This window comes from Notothenia coriiceps, unplaced genomic scaffold, assembly GCF_000735185.1.
Source record: "Notothenia coriiceps isolate Sejong01 unplaced genomic scaffold, NC01 NC01_scaffold00010727, whole genome shotgun sequence".
Lineage (NCBI taxonomy): Eukaryota > Metazoa > Chordata > Actinopteri > Perciformes > Nototheniidae > Notothenia > Notothenia coriiceps.
In genome coordinates, this window is record NW_011343428.1 from 349,029 (window position 1) to 362,013 (window position 12,985).

General features: G+C 46.2%; 1 protein-coding gene across 1 annotated transcript in view; it reads right to left on the bottom strand.

Annotated features, from left to right (window-relative positions):
• The window catches only part of bbx (BBX high mobility group box domain containing), a 31,239-nt gene extending 19,070 nt beyond the window's left edge, over positions 1 to 12,169 (bottom strand). The window contains exons 1-5 of the mRNA XM_010771944.1: positions 12,165 to 12,169; positions 8,135 to 8,139; positions 632 to 838; positions 483 to 550; positions 271 to 345 (exon numbers count right to left, since the gene is read on the bottom strand). Coding sequence (XP_010770246.1) covers positions 271 to 345; positions 483 to 550; positions 632 to 838; positions 8,135 to 8,139; positions 12,165 to 12,169 — 360 coding nt within the window. The remainder of the gene's footprint in view (positions 1 to 270; positions 346 to 482; positions 551 to 631; positions 839 to 8,134; positions 8,140 to 12,164) is intronic.
• Between the last annotated feature and the right edge of the window lie 816 nt (positions 12,170 to 12,985).

Here is a 12,985-nt window from a genome sequence, read left to right on the forward strand (position 1 = left end):
CTGCGCTGCTACACACCGACCCCCTCCCCCCTCTCCGTCACACGTGCGATTAATTTATTGGAGTGAGAACACAACTAAAGATGAACAAAGGAAAGAGGAGTTCCTCGTGGAACTACTTCAAACTGACAAGTGCAAATTAGGTCAAATGCAAGCGGGCGTCGAATAATCGATTATTATTCGCCAGGGCTGTCCGATTTTAGATTTTGATCATGGTCAGTTTCTGGCATCCCTAATATAGAGTATATATATATAACACTTCTCAGAATGCACCTCTTCGTTGTCCCCTGGAAAGGAGTTCACTTCGCTGGCTGCGTCAGGTGACCTGGGTTTAGTGCTGGAAGGGATCTGCAGTGGAACACAATACTGGAGTTAGTCACACATTGAAATAAGAAGACATTATTTACACACATGTACAGATAAAATAGTATCAGTGATTGGTCTGACTTGAGAGCATTGTAAGGATGCACCCATGGGGGGCCTACCTCTTTGTTTGTGAGGGCATGTTCCCCCGCTAACAGTAGCATGCTTAGGCCTCCCATTTTCGTAGGGTCTGAAAGAACAACAGAAGTTAAAGAATCATCCAAAATGTTGTCACTTGGTCACTGAACAAACAATATTTTATCATACACACCTGCCATGGCAAAGTTTAACTGTGGCATGCTATCAGTTTTGGGCACTTTTTTGGCAGTGGGGGAGTCCTTGGTTGAGTTGGAAGAGAAGGACCAAACTTTTTTGCGGGGGTTGCTGACCGGGGGACCAGAGGGGCTCTTCACTGGCTTGCTGGTGGCGGGACACCACTTGTAGCCCGGGTTTGCCTTCATAAAGGCATCCTTGTACTGAAGGAACATAAATGATTTAGTTACAATAAAAACTTGAAAAATATATGAATCAATACTAAATAAAGTATTTTACGATAACATGAAATATTGTGGATAAATATGAGAAATTAACTAAATAAAAACGGTGTGGTTTAGGGTTTGATCAGAAATGATTGAAAATAAAATGGCCTTGTCTAAACAAATATCCATCCTTCACTCACTCCTTTACAAATAATAATAATAGAAAAGGTATGAATTTGAAGATTTATAAGTCATAATTGTGCTTCTCACTTTTGTGCAATTTGGGATGGTTGGCAAAAAGTAGTGTTTATGATTTGGACATTTTAATGCCATCAAACATGTTTCTGAGGCATAAACCTGATATCATCTTCTATAACTTCGGATCAGAACAAATGTAAGACGATTTTATAACATGTCCAAAACAAAGCTGTTTTGAAATGTTAATAACACTTTCTGTTGCATGGACATTAAGAAGATGTTTGCAGTTGGTCAATCAAATCAAAGGTTCCTGCTGGTTAACTTGTTAAACATAGACAAAGACACAATAGCCTTCATGATGTCTTTCAATAAAACAGACATTCATGCAGAACAACTATTTTCTCTTGCTATGAGCTTTCTTTTGCATTTTGTATGATATCAAGCTGTTTTTTTAAACACTAATAAAGCCAATCCAGAAGCTTATCACCAACAAAGCTGCAGCAGTTCTTTAAAAGAAATGTAAAATCATGTTTCACACTGTCAAGTTACTTTGGCGCTACCAGAGTTGGGGACTCGAGTCACATGACTTGACTCGAGTCGCATATTTTTGGACTTGAGACTTGCTTGACTAACATTGATAAAAGACTTGACTTTGACTTGGTATTCATGACTTAAGACTTGAGACAGATGACTTGAAAGGACTTGACTGTTTAAAATTAAATATTTGCATTTGTTTTTGTATTGAGATATTACGTTTAGTTTTTTCGAAAAACGTGATTGGGTGATTATAGCGCCATGCGCGCAAACCTGGCAACCCACTAGAAGGCAGGAGTCTCAGTTAACATGGCAGCGGCTAGCGTTACTCCACAAATAGTGAAGTTTGGATTCAAGGATTATTGTCAATGACGCTAATAAAAAGAGAACAGCGGTATGCAGGGTCTGCAGCATAAAGATCAGTGACAGGACCACCACAACATCCAACTTAATTCGTCACTACAAAAAAACCCACAGAGAAATGTGCGTGCATGTGTTGTGTTAGCTAGAAAGCTAACGTTAAGTTTAAGCTACGTTAGACTTGGTTTCAAATCGATTAAGCAAAGAGAAGGCAAAACGGTAAATGAACACTAGAACCGCCAAGGAATTCATTTTGACTAACCCCGATACTGACGGGCTGTCAGTTGAGAGAGAGAGAGAGAGAGAGAGAGAGAGAGAGAGAGAGAGAGAGAGAGAGAGAGAGAGAGAGAGAGAGAGAGAACCGGTACTGGGGCTTGTTGTTATTACTAGCATCTGATGCTAGCTGCGCTAACGGATATAAGAAGAGAGAGAGAGACAGCTGTTTGCAGACGATCGACATTGAGAGAGAGAGAGAGAGAGAGAAACAAATTAATTGATTTGCAAAATGATATCTATGTAGGTGCTGACGCTGATGGCAGTTCTAGTGTTAACAGAAATTGAAATTAAATATGTGTCATGGCAAATGCCATATCTGATCTTCTTACCTGGAATTCTGCCTTTTTGAACAGACTTTTTGAGTCCTAGCTATATTGTCTACAGTTCTGGGGTTAATATGAATCTAATATGATTGTCATCGGTCTAAATTAGATTTCAAATGATTAACTGTATGTAATGAAGATCATAGTGTGGGTTGAATCCATTTTCATAACCACTGTCTTTCATACAGTTAATCATTTGAAATCTAATTTAGACCGATGACAATCATATTANCCAAATGACCGTCCGGCGTTTGTGAAGAGCCGCATAACATAGACGGTGGGCTTAGGAGGCCGGCCTTCGGGGCTAACACTGACCGAGTCAGTTTCCGACGACCCCCTATGGGATCGGAAGGACTCATTTAGCGATACATTTGCGCCTGTGGCCGGAGTAGAGTGGCGAGGCTAGAAGAAGAAGTGACGTCAGAGGCTCCCTCAGGGACTTATTCCGGTGTGAATGCGATTTACTCGATAGTTCCAGGAAATAAAAGTTCTGGGGAAAAGTTCCGGGAACTATTCCTGGGTAAAGTACTTGGTGTGAAAGTGCCTTATGGTCGCAGGCCCAAGTTTAACTCTCTGAGGTCTAAGCCATTTTTTCACATGTTTGGCTCGCGTGGGCTTTTTTGTTGTTGTAAAAATGCTATTAAAACATGAACCTTGGTGACCATTGGGCTGGCCTGCATGGTCTGCCTACAAAACAAAAATAAAAAAACGTTTTTGCAGTCCCAACAAGAGCCTCTGATCATCAACAGACTCCATGTAATGCTTCATTGGATGCATATATTAGATAATAATCTCAATCTAACTCCTAACACATCTAAATCTACTTCCAGCATGGATAAATGTTCATACAAGACATCCATAGTTTGTTTTATACGGTTCTTGAAATCTAAAAAAAAACACATCGTTTTTCTAGAACAGATTACAAATCGCCTGAAAATGGTACAAACAAGTGGCAACATGTGTGACGAAGGTGTTGCGCTGGGCTATATCATGAAAGTTAAGCTCGCTCCATTGCGGAGATACTCCCGCGAGAGTGCGGAAAACTTAAATGTATTTATTTATTTCAAATGTGAAATGTTACCAATATACTCACGGACCACTAGGGGCGCTCACGTACCACCAGTGGTCCGCGGACCACACTTTGAGAAGCACTGGAGGTATCATGACACCATTTTGAAACTCCACCAGCTCCAGTCGCAATGTAGTTCAGTAATCTATTACTACTTCATAGCAGTGATTAAACATACCATTGTGGATGTAGTGGAAGGTCACAGTTTCTCTGAATATAATTTTAGGGGATAACCTTCATTTAAGTGATACATTTTTTTACATACAATATAAGCTGATATTTTAGTTTTGGTATTTTACTTTGCCCTGCTTCATAGTAAAAGCCACATTCTGGAACACCATGAAACACCATGAAGTGTGAACATCCACGGTTCAATTCTTCTCATTAGTGTTCGAGTACAGCTCTGTAATATATAGGCCATTATTTGATAGAGGGTGGTATCTAATTCAAAATATCACTCCATCAGCCTTAAATTACCATCCGTTAATATTTGCAGTTCTGTTTTATGTCACTCACAGTATAGGGGGCTCTCTAAGGGAAATTAAGGGAGAAAACTAGCATTGTAAATTAAAAGCTAATGAGAGCATGTTCAGGTGAGGGATAGTTTGATATCTTCACATGCTCCCCTGCTCATGTGAAATCAAACCAAAAAAGCTTTGACATGGACAGAGGTCAGTCTCACTTTTCATATTTAAAATGTCCGTCACTATAGCTTGAAGCCCGAGTTCAGCTTATTAAAATAAAGTGTATTACATATATGTATCTCAGGATCAGCTCAGTATTCAAATGTTTCAAGTTATATGTACAAATGGCCTGATTACTAATATGTATTTGGTCAATTCCATGCCTATTTTGCAAACCTGCTTGAGGTCATTAAATGTTCTGTTTAGTTCATGCACATTACCAGTGGTTATTATAACACATTTAAAATGCATATGCATATATTCACTGTGCATTATTTGAAGGTCTTATGGTTGTTATTGGTTACTAGGTGCAGTAGTACCATGAAGGGTGGAGGAAGGGTTAAGGAGCCACCTGTTGCAGGGGAGGTCGCTGGCAAGCGTCCCAAACGTAAATGTCTGCAGTGGCACCCACTTCTCTCCAAAAAGGCTCTGGATTTCTCCGAGGAGGAAGAAGAGGAGGATGAAGAAGAGCTGGAGAAGGTAAGTGTGTAACGGCTTGACAGGTCATTTTTATCACCTAATCCTCAAACTCAGGAGAAACATCAGTTTCTCATACAAACGAGACAGAAAACAGGGGACAGTATTGCATCTGATTGATTGTGATTGTGTCTCAGCAGCCGGTGCTGTGTGGCCAGCAGCAGGGGTCACAGGTGCAGTGTGAGAGCAAAACAGAGGAATTGGAGGAGGACTCCAATGAACAGCGGGCTCGGCGGCCAATGAATGCCTTCCTTCTCTTCTGCAAACGCCACCGCTCCCTGGTGCGGCAGGAACATCCCCGCTTGGATAACCGCGGGGCCACCAAGATCCTGGCCGACTGGTGGGCTGTTCTGGAACCCAAAGAGAAGCAGAAATACACCGACATGGCAAAGGAGGTGACGTGCTCTCTGACTCTTGCACGTGTACTATCCCTTTTTCCCCACTCTCTTACAGTAGCGCCCAGAGGTGGGAGTAAGTCCTACATGTGCAAGTCATGAGCAAGTCTCAAGTCTTGACCTACAAGTATCAAGCAAGTCCCAAGTCCCTGTGGTGAGAGTCAAGCAAGTCAAGTCAAGTCATTGCTCAGGTCAAGCAAGTCAAGTCAAGTCATACGAAATTCTGATGAATAAGCCCAGTTTCCGCATTTAAATCAGTGGTTATGAAAATGGATTCAACCCACACTATGATCTTTATTACATACACAGTTAATCATTTGNGACTGTTGGCTCAGACATAAACTCCGTAATAAATGTAGTCTACATTTCATAATAAGAGGTGTAAAACCTGAGCATTTTAAATCGCATTTGAACTAAATGCTTATTTAATCTGTAGTTGTATATGTATTGTTGATTTAATGTGTGAGCGAGGCGATATAGAGAAGGTTAAGCTGTCATTATTAGGCTGTCATTTGTTATGTACTGTTGGAATGGTGAGCAGCTATATTGTTTTGGGATATTTGTGGAGTTAGGTGGTCCGTGAGTGATTTTTTATTGGTTAAGATCCTTGGTATGAAAAAGTTTGAGAAACACTGCGCTAGTGAATTGTCAACGGGGAGCCTAGTTGCGGGAAAATTATACAGATGGCTAGTCCGCCCCTGAAAAATGTCTATGCACACGTCATTATTAATAATAATTGTAAAAGAAAATTGATAAAAAAAATTGATAACAAGTTTTTATTAATTTTCAATTTTTATTTTGTAATCATCTCGCGACCCCCACTTGGGGTCTCGCGACCCCCACTTTGGGAACCCCTGGTATAGATGGACCTATCATTTTTAATAAAAACTGCTTTCTTATTCCACTGCTTTTTTCTGCTGCTTTAAACATTAATTTGATACGCTAGAGCAGGGGTTCCCAAAGTGGGGATCGCCACGAGATGATTACAAATAAAATAAAATAAATTCTCAATTTTGTCTTAATTATTATTAATAATAACAACGTGTGCATAGACATTTTGCAGGGGCGGACTGGCCATCTGTAGAATTTCCCCCGCAGCGAGGCTCCCCCCGTTGACAATCCATTAGCGCACCCCACCCACACTCGTTGACAAATGACTAGCACCCGCGGCCCATAGGTCGGGAAACACTGCGCTAGAGTGATTGTTTATTCACACGTGTTTATATTATTTATATTAATCATTAACTGAATTGCAGGTAACCTTTTTACATACTGAAGCTTCCTGTCACACTCAATTATGACAGAATTCTGTGGGGAAGTTTGCAGGCATTAACCCATCAGAGTTCTTCATGTCAATCTTAAAGCTCTTTTGGAGTAGGCCTGACATTTTAGAACTTGATTAGTATTCCTCTCGCTTGCTGAGTGCAGTAAAGGTTTTCGCTGCAGAAGAGACTGAATAAAAACAAAGACCATTTTGTTGTGATTGCTGACTAAATATATTTGATTAATATTGATCTTAAAGCTTTCTGTCACTCTCTAAAGGTAATGTTTGGGCTGTTTGTTGTCATTAACGTCTCTGCTTCTGACTCTTTTATTTTTTCTACATATGAACTAAACACAGGAAATCGGATCAATAGCGTCTGAAAGTACACTGAGCACTGGTCTTCAGAGGAAGGTACCTGAGGCTGAAGGACACATGCATAACTTCTGTTAAATTCAGGAGAGCGAACAGTTTATTGACCCCATCCTGCAGCTCCAATAATTGCAGCAAGTGATAGCTGGGGAGCACGCCATCCGTAACACATTAAGAAGGGGCCCTTCGGTGTCTAGCCGGGCATTTTACCGTCTCATCAAAAGACGCTTGGAAGCTATTCATCAACGGCAACATTGCTGAGGAGGTGCTTCACCTTGAGCAACAGAGACAAGCAGACATCCAAGGCAAACAGAGGGAAGAGAATTATTATGAATTATTTTATCGGGGGGGAGGGAGTAAAACTTAAGGGCGCTGGCTGGTGGACAAATTACTGCTTTTAAGCAAGTCATGTACAGTCTCCATGGTCACTGAGTGTTAGGATAAATCTACCATTGAAGAGTGCTACAAATGTTTGAAAGGAGGAGAAATTATTTTGGCGGAGCTTTGTCTTTTCATGGCAAAAACAATGTATTCTCTTCAGAAGGCCAGTAGAGATGCTATGGATATTATTTCTTGAAACATCCGAGTATCATAACTCCATGCAGTTTAAAGAGCCCACTCCTTTCCTTCACTATGACCTCATAGAGAGGAACATGCATCTTCACTCAAGTTGAGGCCAGTGTTACAAGCGAAACATCAACGTTTCTTTCTATAATGAGAAATTGATTGAAGATTTGGTTCATGTGGGAATGTTGCCAGTGCACATTAAAGAGTTTTTGAAAGAGCTCTGGGACCAAAACAGATACAAATGAAAGCTGTTTGTGACAGAGCTGAGTACAGAGCTGAGAGACTTTGAAAGACAGCTTTAAATCACAGCACGTCACCAAGGCATGCATTTGAGGGCTGTTTGTGAGCAAACCGCTGATAGAAGGCATGATATGTGACTGGGCTGTAAAACAATGGTGTGCAAAAAGTTTGGAGTTATCTGAAGCTTTATTATTTTAAGTAATTGTATATTTTGTTGTATTTAATTAACCTGTTTGTATCTGATATATTATGTTCATGTTCAAAAGCAACTATGCTATTTAACCAAGTTATGGTTACAGTGAGAGACGCTCACCGAGGCAGCTCAGAAGTCCGACTGTAAGGTTTTAGTGATAGTATCCTGTTAGTTGTTGTGTTTTAGTGTTTTGTATATCTGTCTTTTGATGTTAATTACTCTACTCTCTCTCTCCAGGTGTCGGCACTTCCTGTCCGTGTGGCACCTGCTAGAGTGATTGTTGTTCCCACCCCTGATTGTGTCCACCTATGCCCCATTGCCTAATGTGTATATTTAGTCCTTCTCTCCCTTTGTCTGGTGTCGGTTCGTCTTGTGATGTCGTTATCTCTATGCCTGTTTACCAGAGATTCATGTTACATTACCTAGTTGAACCGAGTGATTATATTGAGAATCCTAGTAGAGTCTAGGAGTCATTATTGATAGCTTTGGTTTTCTTAACAATAAAGAAGATTACCAAGCAACGGAATTGAGCATCTGAGTTCTTACGAGGCCATCGTATCAGAACGAACCGACCAAACAAGATGGACTCAGCCCATTCCACAACGCTAAGAACGGCCCTGCAGGTGCAGGGTAAACTCCTTCACCAACATGAGGAACAGCTTTCAGCAATTAACCAAGGGGTCCAGGGCTTAAATGTTCGTCAGGACAACTTTCAAGCTACTGTGTCCACGGAAATAAACCTACTGGCTGAGAAGATGCGGGAAGTACTCACTCACCTCGTGGCAAATCCTGGTGTTCCTGCGGCAGAGCTTTCCGGTCCAGCGGGGGTCAGGTCTGTCGATATTCCCGTTCAAGTACCCGTGCATTTGACTACGATCCGCCTCGCTTCGCCAGAGAAATTCTCAGGAGAATCTGGAAACTGTCGTCCTTTCCTGGTGCAGTGCGATCTCCACTTCAAACACCAGCCCGCAGCATTTCCCACCGATCAAGCTAAGGTAGCTTTTATTGTTTCTCATCTGACGGGGAGAGCGGAAGCCTGGGCAACAGCGGAGTGGTCCCGGTCCTCGCCTGTTTGTCAGTCATTAAGACTGTTCGTGGATACCATGAGCAAGATTTTTGATCTGACATCACCCGGGAGAGAGTCAGCGAGAGCCCTGGTGAACATTAAGCAGCGGCAGAGGAGAGTGGCGGATTACGCAATCTATTTCCGTACTTTGGCAGCGGAGAGTGGGTGGAACTCAGCGGCTCTCTTTGATGCTTTCCTGCATGGATTAGCGGATCCCATAAAGGATCAATTGTGCTCCATTACAGCTGCCTGAAGATGTGGACTCACTCATCCGCCATGGCTCTATCCGGGTTGATCAACGTCTAGCTGAAAGAGAGCGGGAAGGAAGGAATACAGAATCCACTCCACTTTCAGACCAGGATTTACCAAGGGAATACTACGTTTGGCAGAGGAATTCCAGTCTTCTTTCGGAGCGACCAGCGCCCCTATCGCCGCGGAGGAAGATGCAGCTCGGTAGAGCCAGACTACACTCCGGAGGAACGTCAGGCGTCCTACGGGAGCCGCGCGCTGCTTCTACTGCCCGTCAGCAGTGCAGGTCATGTTTCGCAGCCTGTTCGGCAAAGATCAGGCTCATCAGAACGAAGGACAGACGCTGGTGAGCGACTGACCTTCAGCGCTCTCCGCGCCAGAAGATATTCCAGAATAAAGCTTGGCGTACAAATCATAACTTGGGCTGCTACGTTCAGGATCGCATTCGTCCGATTCTGCAGGGCTGATCGAGAGCTTGTTAGAGCGGGAGTTGGCTACAAAGTTTAAACTCTAAAGGTTGTTCTTTTAAGATCTAGGCCCCTCTTAGAGGGCTAGTGCTTTAGACCGGCGCCTTCTTATGTAACTTATTACCTCCGCACCTGACGCTCTGGTAGATCTAGTCTCAGCATCAGCCGAACACTCCGTGAGCAAATACGAGTTTTCAATTTATTCAATACCACTCTGCTCAACTCTCCTCATCTCTCTCCTTTGGGGTACCCCTTCGGCTTCTAACAGCACCCTCCAGTTCCGCCTCGGCAGAACGCGCACGCGTTCCGGGTGGGCGCGGCGATGAGTGAGATCTGCCGTTCTGTTTAGACCGCTAACCAGGGTTGTCACCTACTCTGCCACCACGTAACCTTAAGCGGGATCAAGGCATAATGAACCTTTCCTCCTCTTCCCGCCTGCCTCCTCCTGATTTAGGCCCCCCTCAGTTCCCGCGCGTTCCTATCCTCCTACGCCTCAAGGAGGCCCTGTCCTCCTCCCGAGCTTCTCCTCTCCCGCCCCATCGACGTCCTCTCTACCCTTCCTCGTCGGCTCCTATCCTTCCAACGCGCCCACTTCGCTCCTCCCCTTCTTCCTGGCCAGCGGGAGGCCATCAGGAATCCCTCCTCCGCTCCCTCTCTCCTCTCTCACTCTCTCTCTTCTCGCGCTTTCTCTCTCTCGCGCGCAACACGGACGGGACTTGAGGCCCGCTGTCCCCGCCCCCCCTCTCCGCCCCCTCCGCCCCGCTCAATCCCCGCCAACTCGCTTCACGAACACACGCTCTCTTCCCTCTCCCTCTAGCGGCATTACAACTGTTACAGGGAGCAGATTATTCACAAGCTGACTTAACAGATGCTTATCACCTTGCGCGCTCCGCGAGGGGGAGGTGGAAACAGGTTTCCAAGTACTACAGGAATTACGAATATTTGTGATGCCTTTTGGCTTTGTATGCACCTGCTGTTTTCCAGCCCTATTAATGATGGTGTTAAGAATTTCCTGAATGTTTTCTGTTTTGTGTATTCGATGATATTCTCATCTTTTCTCCCAGATGAGATACTCATGTTTAACCATGTTCATCTTGTTCCTGCAGGCTCTGGATAAACATTTGTTTGTGGAAGCGAAAATGTGAGTTTTACTCTCGCAAAACTGTGGATCTTTGGCATGTAGATTTCCCCCTACCAAGGTAGAAATGGACCCAGCTAAGGTCGCTGACGGTGGCTAATTGGCACGCCAACGACCTAGAAAGAACGTGTAGCAATCTCTTGGGGTTTCTTGCTAACTTTTACAGACGGTTTCATACTGCCATTTCAGTGCTATTGCCTCTCTTCCACTGCACTTACCCTCTCCCATGTCTAGTTTGTGTGGATCCACAGGCAGATCACCCTCTCTCTCTCGCCGCCTCCGAACCGCGGCAGGTCTCCCCCACCGCTCTCTGCACTCGTCTGCACCTCGCCCCCCCGACGTTTGCTGGTGGACCCGTGCGCCCGCTCCAACGACGGCGTCTCGCGAGCTACTCCCTCCACGCAACTCAGGGGGGACCCCACAAACCCCTCGTCCGTCGCCCCGTCCCTCTCTCTGCTCGCGCGCGCCTCCCCGCTGGCGCTCGGCGCCTGCTTGGCGTCCGACCGATGGCTCTTGGAGAGTCGCGCCCCGCCTCGCGCTCTCGCGCCGCGCCGGGCCGCGACCGCATTTCACCTGGTCTGGACGCCGCCTCTCCAGCACAAAACCTGGCCAATAGCATCAGGACCGCCGTGCCAACGCTGCAACTCTAGCCAAGGCGATTGCGCTTTGATTCTTTAATACCGAACTTTCACAGTTCACTCGTCCACTCGCCCGCTGTTCCCTGCAGACTCGGACACAGCGGCACTCGGCATCCAGACTGTATAGTCCTGAGCAGCTCCCAAGCGCTCGCCATACCCCACTTCTGCAGCCACCGAGTGATAGGGATCCGTGACCTGGCCCTCGCGACAGCTAAGGTCAAACCCGCGCGCGCCAGGCGCGGACCAGCCTCGATCTCAAGGGGTGTCTCCAGCTCTGTTTGCTCCTCCGGCGAGCACCTCGTTCTCGTGCCTATCCGATTTCGGGCCATCTCATGCTTCTTTCCTCACTACCTGAGAACACAGCCGAGCCTCTCTCTCGGTCCCCGAACCACACGCTCTCTCGCGCGCGCCTGCTTCGGGCCAGCGCGCTCCCTCGCCCCTCCTGCTGGCCAGCATGTCTAGGCGTCGTGGCTAGCGCAGCACAGAAACTTCTCGTCCAGACTGGCGGCAGGTCTTCTCCACCTCTGCCATACCCCTCGCACAGACCCACTCGGTCACACTTGCGCTCTGGACCTTTGTGACAGGACTTTACCTTCCGGCAGGTTACCCACAGTACACCCCACAGTCCCCATCTGATCCCCTTCTTTCCTGGTAGCAGTCTCCGCGTCACCCCAATGTCCACCATTGCTCCTGCCAGAGCAACCAGCGTACCCCCCCCACCCCCAACACAACCAAAACACAAAAACAAACCAACCCACACAACCACACCCACCCCCACCACCCCACCCGCCACCACCACACCCCACCCCAACCACCCAGGCCATGTCTGTACCACTGTTATCTCGTATCCATGGCTTCCCAAGCGCTGTCGTTTAGACGCAGAGGCGACTTAGCGTTTCACGTTTCTGGAGGAAGTCTTTGATCGCGCTGATCGGCAAGGCACGCTGAGACCTGACGTCCCGGAATACGCATCCCCAGGTCCAACGGCCAAGCGGAGAGGATGAATCAAGAATGGATAACTGTTTGCGGTGTCTGGTGTCGCAGAACTACCACCTGCGAGGCAAAGAGCTCCTCTTTGGGTTGAGTGTCCGCGCAATACCCCTTACCAGCATCAGCCAGGCGGCAATCTCTCCTTTCATGTTGTCCATGGATACCCGCCCGAGCCTCCATTGTTCCCCGGAGCTCGAGCAGCGAAGTTACTTGGACCTCCGGCAGCATGCTCTTGGTTCGCGACGCGTCGCCGGGCTATCGGAAGCCGGAGATTCGCGCCAGATGTTGGCAGAGAAGTGGTGCCTGCCTAGAAAAGTTTCCGGCTGCTGACAACGACGTTGCATCTCCTAAAATACCCAAGGTGTGCACGAGTGTGGTTGTTCCACGCAAGGATCTCTCCTCTTCACGTCGCGCTCAGGCAACTGCTCCGGTTCGTTGCAGTACACGGACTTTCCAAATCTTAAAAAGTTCCTTACACCCCTGTCTGCTCGTTCCGCTCTATGTCTCACAGTGAGGGCCCCTCAAGCGCGTTCCACCCCACGTCTCATGTCAGCAAGGTGAAACCAGTCTTGTAGACTCGAGCGAACTGGATTCCACCCCCCCACACCCTCCCCCCCGGGTCATCGACGGAGGTATCTTATCAGTGAAAA